This window comes from Seriola dumerili, unplaced genomic scaffold (assembly GCF_002260705.1).
Source record: "Seriola dumerili isolate Sdu_G_001 unplaced genomic scaffold, Sdu_1.0 BDQW01000811.1, whole genome shotgun sequence".
NCBI lineage: Eukaryota > Metazoa > Chordata > Actinopteri > Carangiformes > Carangidae > Seriola > Seriola dumerili.
The window spans coordinates 410,708-420,707 of NW_019175066.1; the positions used below are offsets into that span (position 1 = coordinate 410,708).

At 44.6% G+C, this 10,000-nt stretch overlaps 1 protein-coding gene across 3 annotated transcripts in view; it reads left to right on the plus strand.

The window, feature by feature from the left end:
- LOC111237148 (mitogen-activated protein kinase-binding protein 1-like) overlaps positions 1 to 10,000 on the plus strand; it is a 37,929-nt gene that overhangs the window by 1,175 nt on the left and 26,754 nt on the right. For all 3 annotated transcript variants that reach the window (XM_022766125.1, XM_022766127.1, XM_022766126.1), the window contains exon 2: positions 7,340 to 7,431. In XM_022766125.1, the coding sequence (XP_022621846.1) occupies positions 7,340 to 7,431 (92 nt within the window). The remainder of the gene's footprint in view (positions 1 to 7,339; positions 7,432 to 10,000) is intronic.

Sequence of the window (10,000 nt, forward strand, 5' to 3'; positions counted from 1 at the left end):
TTTCACCCACGGCAAGCGATAAGCCAACAGCTTCCGGTCCGGGTTTCGCCAGCGCCAGCGCATTCGGTTCCCTCGGAAGCTGTTATACCAACAGCAGCCTTCTCCAAGCGTCACCTGAGAGGACAAAGGTCAGAGGTCATTGGTTATAGTACAGTAATACGTAGCAGCAAACATCCACTTGTCAGTTTGTTTTATTAGTGTTGGTACATTACTATATAATAAACAGGATTAAATTAAGAGCTCCATCACCAACACCCCAATCGTTTCGTATCTTTTAAAATTACACTTTGCAGTTCCCTCACATTGGAACCCACTTCTAACAACCTCAGCCTTCCTGTCCCCCAATTAGTGACAGATCATTGCTCACATCTCAATAAGTCCCCCTTTGTGCATGTGGACTCGTTGGCCTTTATTACACTCGTTACCTGTTTGTTTACCTGTCCCTCATGCCCCAACCTTTAAAGCCTGTCTTTTCTTCATTTTGTTTCTAATTAACAAGTAACTCCTGTGCCTCCCTTTGGCTGCTCCCCTCAGCCCATGACAGAGCGGATGTATCTTCTTCAGTGCAGGAAGCAAAGCCGGGCTCAGAAGCCACAGGACAGGAGAGTCTGATCTCAGCACGAACACTCTGTTCGGTTTGAGTCCAAAACCCACATGGGGTTTGTTGACTAAGTAGAAGCAAAAACTTTTAACTGAAGCCCTGCATTTTACCCTTAGTGACCTTTTCTACCAGGCTACACACACTCACTTCGAGATGTCTCACATGCTTGCTGAACGTGCCCCTCAGGGACCACTGGATTTCCTACTCGGGATCATATCGCGAGTCTCCCGTTCCAATCAGCCTCGGCTCCGTTCTTGCACCTCATACTCCAGAGCTTCCTATCCTACACCAGGACTGAAACCGTCATTGACTCCATTCCTATCCGACTTGAAAGTTTCTGCCTCCTTCTCACAGGGCTGTTACGCGTGTTTCAGCATTGTAAATCGAGCCGCCTCTCATTGCCTCGAATATGCACGGTATAGATGGCTAACGCTAACAACATTCAAAACTTACAACTACTGAGTCTTTGTAACTGTGCCTTGTGTGTGTTTGTCGTTGTGTAAGTTGTGTGTGCGTGTGGTCTGTGTGGTGTTGATGTCGTGTGCTGTGTGTGTACTCTCACATGACTCTTCCCTCCCCTATCTGCCAACATCAACTCTCATTCATGTTCATTCACTCGTTAATCTTCTGCAGCTGTAGTGTTTGTCTGATGCGACCTGAGCATCTCGACATTCAACGGGATTAGAAACAAGGAACTACAGTTAGCCAGAATAGAAACAGCAATAGCAGCTAGCTCGAATTTAAGAACAGAATAGAAAATATAAATCAAATAGAATATATCATCAGTCTGAACCCATCTTGTAAGAACAGTCGTTACAAATGTTTTTTTTTACCAGATCAGCATTCTAACAACCTTCTCGACCCTGCGACAGCACTCAGTCTATGCAGTGTTTTATCCCTCAGTCACTTCCTGTTTCTTCTTAGTTTGGATTTCGCAATTCTTCTGAGGTTTGTCGGTCACGATTAAGTCAAACTGATGAAACTACATTAGGAGATCAGATCATCAGACTGATCTTTATCTAAAGTCGTTCTCTCCAGCGATTCACACTCACTCCACACATAGTATCACTGACTCAGCAATAGAGGAAACAACTATCGTTCCTGTTTCATCTGGCAGCTCCAGCCACTGTGCGGCTTCTACGATAACTCAGGTTGGATATTTACTTTTTATCAGCTTGATCATGTAAAGCAAACATAACAACAACAACAACAACAACAACAGCATCAGGGAGGGTTTAGTTGAACAAGTCGAGCGTGAGAGAGCGTGCGTGGCTGCCACGACATGCATAGTTTATCAGTTTAACATTTTAAAGTAAAATTTCCTCATCTGATCACCTGGTCTCTCCCCCCCCCCCCCCGCTACCTGTGTGCCTCCACTGCGTAGTGCCGATAGTTAGGGGGTGTGATGTGGAGCATCCTGTCCTACTACACAATCTTTAAACCTCAACCGCTGTTGGTTCTATATGCCAAACAACAGACAGGCCAGTGGCAGGATCTCACTCGGAGCCTGACCGCTGTCTACGCTCTCCCAGACGTCATAACGGGACCAGCAGCTCCTGTTTGGCTCACGCTTCACTTAAACAGAGGCGCTCGTCGATAACATACTACGCCGGAAGTGAAGCTGGTTTCACTCACCAGAGAATAAACATGAACTCATCTCAAGCTCTCCTCGAGGAACCTCTTCAACAAACGCTTTCAACACTAGTTTGTGCTCGAAATACTCCATAAATTCACAAAAAAAAACAAGAGTCTCTATTAATTAAACTAGAAGGAAAAGAATGCCTTCTCTGTCTCTCTCTCCACTCAGATTTACCTTGTGCTCTTTTTGTGGTTCCCTCGACCCTCAGGTTGGATAACCACGACACTTCCGAGCACAAGAAACACACCGAGGGACTATTGGGGCTATTGTTACATAACACACACACACCCACACACCACACACACACACACACACAACACACACACACAAACACACACACAACACACACCACACAAACTTGACCTACACAGATTTTTGAATGTGGACAGACGGTATAGCCCTGCAGGAACACATGGACGGACCAACCGGACAGACCGACGCTTCTATGTGCGTATCTGTTACTTCTGTTTCCACCCTGAACTTCCTAGGTCTACAGTCAGACCAGGTTAACCCAAGCCTTTCTGACGACGTCCTCAGGTGTTCTGGTTTCTTGCAGGTGTGAGAAACCTTGAGGTGAGGTACGAGGACTCTGGGGCGTTAGTGGATCCGATTAAGTTTCAGTCTGAAACACGAAGACCAAATAGATCTGGATCCTATTACTTGTGTTTGACCGTGAGTCAGCTGTCAACCACTGCCTGATCACGTCTGATCACTGATACCTACTTGAATCCACACAGCTGGAACCCTTATTTGAATGTCATTAATTCAGACTTGATTAAATAACACTTCCAGTTTCGTGTTTGGTTTTGCTGTTACTAGGAAGTCGGACTTTCGACGCTTGTTTACTGTCTTCTGTATCAACAACGATTACTGCAGACTCGATTGCATCATCAAGATTATCATTATTCATCAGGCCAACCACTGGATGTTATTAATTTTTATTTATTGTTACTCAAATGATTTCATTCGACTTATAGATGAATTTATAATTCGATAGATAATATTAATGATGTGTCAGGTTTCAGCTAGGTTCATTCTGCATCAAATTCTGAGTCTGGGATTCTTGAAAATGCAGGCTGATCTGTCGTCTTTATGTTTCCAGCATGAAAGAGACAAACTGAAACACACAGAGAGCATCTGCTGCGTGCTCTTCAGTGTGTGGTGTGTTGTCGGTGCTTGCGTTGGTGTGCTGTGTTGTGTTGGGAATAATGCTAACACACAGATATGAAGAGCAGTCAGCTTTGTTAGTCGGTGGTTGGGTGATGTGTGTGTGTGTTCGTGTATGTGTGGCGTGAGCTGCAATGTGAAGCTGAAACACTACTTAATAGAACTGCTATTTAGGTGAAAGTTCGTCTGTCCATTCGACTGTAGTCATGTAACAAGAGAAACCTGACAGTGACAGAAGAGACACGATGAATGACGTCTCAGAGACGATCGGACAGAGGAAGAGACTGAGGACAAGGAATGAGTATCTGGAGGACAGATGGAAAGCAATGAGGAAGAGGTAGAGACTGAGGACAAGAAAGGACTGAGGACGAGAATGAGACTAGACAGAGAGGAATGTGAGGACAGCAGGAAGAGAGTGAGGACAGAGGAAAGAGACTGAGGACAGAGGAATGAGACGTGAGGACAGAGGAAGAGGATGAGGACAAATGTTAAGAGGATGAGGACAGTGATTAGAGAGTGAGGACAGAGAAGAGACTGAGGACAGTACGGAAGAGAAGTGCAGGACAGAGGAAAAAAAAAAGTCAAATAACCTCCTGACTTTGTCCTTTGTCCACACATGTCCTCCAACACTGTCCTCACTCTCTAACACTGTCCTCACTCTCTAACATTGTCCTCACTCTCTAACTCTGTCCTCAGTCTCTTCCTCTGTCCTCAGTCTCTTCCTCTGTCCTCACTCTCTTCCTCTGTCCTCACTCTCTTCCTCTGTCCTCAGTCTCTTCCTCTGTCCTCAGTCTCTTCCTCTGTCCTCAGTCTCTTCCTCTGTCCTCGTCTCTGAGACGTCTTCATCGTGTCTCTTCTGTCACTGTGGTGTTTCCTGTTACAGTCGATGGAAAAGAGCTTCACATAAATACAGTTCTATTATAAGTGTTTCAGCTTCACTGCAGGCTGCACACACACACACACACACACACACACACATACACACACACACACACACACAAGCTGCTGCTTTCATTCTGCTGTGTTAGCATATTCCACACACACACACACACACACACACACACACACACACTGAGGCACGCAGCAGATCTCTGCTGTGTTTTCAGTTTGTTCTCTTCAGCTGGAAACAATAAAGAACCAGATCAGCTGCATTTTCAGATCCCAGATCAGATTTGATGAGAAATGAACCTGAGCTGAAACATGACATCATCATTATAATTAATCTATAATCAATTATTAATTCATCTATAATCAATGAATCATTTGATACCAGAAAATAAAAATAATAACATCCAGGGTTGGACCTGTGAATAATGATAATCTTGATGATTGATCGATCTGCAGATCGTTTGTTGGATGAAACACGAGACAGTAAACAAGCGTCAAAGATCCACTTCCTGTAACAGAAACAAACAGGAAACTGATGTTTTTAATCAGCTGATTAATGAATTAATGTTCCAGCTGTGTGATCAGTAGGTGATCAGCAGGTGATCAGCAGGTGATCAGCTGACTCACAGGTCAACACAAGTATGGATCCAGATCTATTTGGTCTCTGTTCAGACTGAAACTGATCTGGATCCAAACAACGACCCAGAGTCCTCTGTCCTCCCTCAGGTCTCACACCTGCAGAACCCAGAACACCTGAGGACGTCTGTCAGAGGCTGGGTTACCTGGTCTGACTGTAGACCTGAAGGTTCAGTGAAACAGAAGTAACAGACGCACTGAGCGTCCGGTCTGTCCGGTTGGTCCTGTCCATGTGTTCCTGCAGGGCTTCCGTCTGTCACATTCAAAATCTGTGTGTGTGTGTGTGTGTGTGTGTGTGTGTGTGTGTGTGTGTGTGTGTGTGTGTGTGTGTGTGTGTGTGTGTGTGTGTTATGTAAACAATAGCCCATAGTCCTCGTGTGTTTCTTGTGCTCGGAGGTCGTGGTTTCCAACCTGAGGGTCAGGAACCACAAAAAGGTCACAAGGTAAATCTGAGGGAAAAAGAGAGAGACAGAAACATTCTTCCTTCTAGTTTATTCTAGAGACTCTTGTTTTTTTTGTGAATTTATGGAGTTCGACACAAACTGAGTTGAAGCGTTTGTTGGAGGTTCCTCAGTCTGACGCTGGACGGATGAATTCATGTTAATTCTCTGGAGTGAAACCAGCTCTCCGGCGTCACGACGAGCGGCCTCTGTTTAATGAAGCGTGACCAAACAGGAGCTGCTGGTCCCGTGACGTCTGGGAAGAGCGACAGCGTCAGGCTCCGGTGGATCCTGCTGCCTGTCCTGTTTGTTGGCATAAGAACCACAGCGTTGAGTAAAGATTGTGTAGTAGTGACAGGATGCTCCACTCCACCCCCTCACACAGGTGAGCGGAGACGCAGGTGATCAGATGAGAAAACTTTAAAAATGTTAAACTGATAAACTACATGTTCGTCCAGAAGGAGTTTATGGTGACTTGTTCACAAACCCTCCCTGCTGCTGTTGTTGTTGTTGTTGTTGTTGTTTACATGATCAGCTGATAAAAGTAAATATCAACTGGTTATCGTAGAAGCCGACAGTGGCTGGAGCTCCAGATGAAACAGGAAGTAGTTGTTTCTCCTGAGGGTCTGTGAGTCAGTGATACAGTGTGAGTGAGTGTGAATGTGAGAGACGACTGTTAGATAAAGTCAGCTGATGATTCATCCTGATGTGTTTCATCAGTTTGACTTTAATGTGACACAAACTCAGAGAATGGAAATCCAAATAGAAGAACAGGAAGTGACTGAGGGATAAAACACTGAATGACTGAGTGTGTCGCAGGTCGAGAAGGTTGTTGATGCTGCTGTAAAAACATTTGTAACCTGTTCTTCAAGATGGGTTCAAACTATTCTGTTCTATTCTATTTGATTATCTTCTATTCTGTTCTATTCTATTCTACTCTATTCTGTTCTATTCTGCTCTGTTCTGTTCTATCCCGTTGAAGTGTGCTCAGTCTCATCAGACAAACACTCAGCTCAGAGATTAAACGAGTGAAAACATGAATAGAGTTTGTTGCAGAAGGAGGGAGAGTCATGTGAGAGGACACACACACACACACACACACACACACACACACACACACACACACACACACACACACACATGCACAGTACAGACTCAGTGTTGTAGTTTGATGTTGTTAGCTTAGCATCTAACTGCACAGCACAGCAATGAAGGCGGCTGATTACATGCTAACACGCTAACAGCCCTGAGGAGAGAAAACTTTCAGTCGGATAGGAAGTGAGTCAAGTTCAGTCTGGTGTAGAGGCTGAGACACTGATGGACTAAGCAACAATCTGATTGGACGGGAGACTCGTTATGCTCGAGTGGAAATCCAGTGTCCTGAGGGCACGTTAGCAGCATGGAGCATGAAGTGAGTGTGTGTGCTGTAAAAAGGTCACTGTAAAATCAGGCTCAGTTAAAGTTTCTTCTCGTCAACAAACCCCATGTTTGGACTCAAACCGACAGAGTGTTCGTGCTGAGTCAGACTCTCCTGTCTGTGGCTCTGAGCCGGCTGCTTCCTGCACTGATACACCGCTCTGTCATGGCTGAGGGGAGCAGCACAGGGAGGACAGGAGTTACTTTAATAGAACAAATGAAGAAGACAGGCTTAAAGGTGGGCTGGGACAGGTAACAACAGGTAACAGGTAATAAAGGCACGAGTCCACAGCACAAAGGGGGACTTATTGAGATGTGAGCAATGATCTGTCCACTAATGGGGGACAGGGGCTGAGGTTGTAGAAGTGGTTCCATGTGAGGGAACTCAAAGTGTATTTAAAAGATACGAACGATTGGGGTGTTGGTGATGGAGCTCTTAAGTTTAATCCTGTTATTATATAGTATGTACCACACTAATAACAAACTGACAAGTGGATGTTGATGCTACCAGTGTCTGACTATAACCAATGACCTCTGACCTTTGTCCTCCAGGTGACCTTGGAGAAGGTGCTTGGTATAACAGCTCCAGGGAACCGAGCGCTGGCCTGCGACCCCCGGACCGGACTGTTGGCTTATCCTGCTGGGTGAGTACCACCGATCCTGTCACTACCCAGTGAAATCAGCTGAAGTGGAATGTAATCACTGAAAACAGCTGGACCAAACTAAACAAGTCGAAGCATCTGTTGAAGTTTAACATTAAATGTGTGATAGATGGAAAAAATACAGAATAAAAGTGTGCGAAGTGCTGAAATGACCTGAAGTGTGCTGAGAAGAGTTGAACTTTTAGTGGAAGTGTACACCCTGAAAGAGTTAACATTTGACTTTCAGTTGAAGCGTATTCAGTAAAAGCAGTGGAAATGTTAGATATTGAAATAGGCTAAAATCTACTAAAAGGAGTTGAAGTGGAAACTGAAGGAAGGTAAAATGTGAGTTAGAATGGAATCAGTGAAAGGACTGGACTCTCAGTTGAACTGTGGTCAATGAAAGCAGTGGAAGTGTTAGATGAGCTAAAATGTACCAAAAGGAGTTGAAGTGGAAACTGAAGGAAGTCCAAGTGTGAGCTAGAATTGAGTCAGTGAAAGTATAAATCTGAGAGCAGTTGAAGTTTGAGTGGTGAAATGAGATGAAGTGGAGGCCACTGTTGAAGTCTGTTGGCTGAAGGGAATTAAAGTGTACAATATGGCGAGTAGTAGTGAGTAGTGTGTGTGTGGATTACCTGAACTCGAACACAAAGGAACAACAAACACATTGAAATAAATATGTAATTGTTCTCAGCTAAACCTGTCGTCTCCCATAGCAATGTCAACACTGTGTCTGGTTGGTGTTTGTGTTGGTATCGGTTACTAGTAAAACTAACCTGTTACCTAACGTTAACCCATTAAGGTGACAAAGTACATTTTTTGAATTTATTATTATATGTTACTTTAGCCACCATGTTTTATACTGGTGTTAGTTCAGTCGAGGTATCATTCAACAAACTCTCTTAGCTGGCTAACGTAACTTAATTCAGTACACAACGATCTACGTAGGTTAGCAAGGTTAGCGATGTCGTTAGTTGTGAGAAACGCTCCATTAGTTATATGATCCTGTGATATATTTAATCGATATTACTCTGTAGAGTCCATGTGTTGTATAATGATGTGAGCACTGAGAGTTGCTGTGTGTTTACAGTCGATCTGATTGTCTTCACACAGAGGATTAAACTCTGTGTCTGACTGCTAAAGACTTTAAAGGCTAACGACATGATCAGATTATCAGATTAAACAGGCAACACACACACACATACATACAGAGCGGTCCATGAGGATCCATGGTACTGATACTTACCACGAGACACCCGTCTGCTGCCGGTCTTTCTTTGAAGGGTTCTTCCCTGAACGAGGCACTGAATCCACAACTATCTCATTAACTCTAACTCATTTCATTTACTTTCTCAGGCGTCTGTCACATGTGGTGTAAAACGTAGGGGTGCCTCAGAGGGATTTAGGGTTCTTGACAAAGTGTTTGGGGGTCACATGGGTCTCTGGAGGTTCCTGGAGTTGTTGAGGAGTGAATGAAGGCCGAATCTATGGTCTTTGAGTGGGTTCTGGGAGTCTGTGTTTGTGTTTCAGGGGTGTTTCAGAGAGCGATGGTGAAGGATGTTAAGGGCATTTGAAGGGACATCATTGGTTTGTCAAGGGTACCAAAGGGGGTTGTAGAAGTCTTGAAGTTTCTGGGCTTATTCAAGACTTCCTGTGACCTTTAGGGGTTCACATCAGCCTGAGTTTGGTCAGCAGTTCTTTTAGCAGTCTCTGTGTTTGTTGTCAAGGATTGTTTCAGAGGCTCTAGGCGTTCTTCAGAGAGTTTTTGTGGTCTTTAAAGGCAGCACATGGCCTGACGGGTTCCTAAGAGTTATTGGGCCTCAGCGGTCTTTGAGGGGATGGGGTCCAAGGGTGTTTTGGACAGTCCAAGGATCCCATATTAGAATTTTCAGCAGCTCTTGAAGAGTTGTAGTGGTCTTGAGGTGGTCACTTGGGCCGGACAGAAGTTTCAGGAGTTCTTCAGGTATGCTCTTTAGTTTTTGAGGAAATTTCAGGGGTGTTTTGGGGGGTCCAGGATCACTTGGGGGTTCATGGAGTTCTCTAAGGGTGTCCGGTGGTCTTCGAGGATGTTTCAGGACTGTTTTAGGGGGTTTGAGATGTTTCTTCTGAAGGATTTACTTAAGGGTTCTTGAAAGGGTTTGGGGATCTTTAAAGGCTCTGCAGTCTAGGGTTGATTTTACTGTTGCTGAGCTGATCTGGACACAACTGGAACCTGGACCTGGACATGAAAGACTGAACTGAGATGTTTGTTTAGATTGTAGACAGACCAGTGAGGTTTTCTGGAAACTGAAGGGTTGCTATGGAGACAAGGAGACGTTTGATGTGTAGATGATGTGGAAATAGAAAGAGGAAGTCAATAGTCATCAGTTTGATAAATCCAGGACCAGGTTTGACTGTGTGTGTGTGTGTGTGTGTGTGTGTGTGTGTGTGTGTGTGTGTGTGCAGGTTTCCAGTCTGCATTAACAAACTCCTCCACAAAGCAGCAACTGACTGAACTGTGTGTGTGGATCAGTGACGTCAGAGGTCGGAGGTCAGACACACAGCTCAGCCTGGCACAGTTTTATTTTCTAGG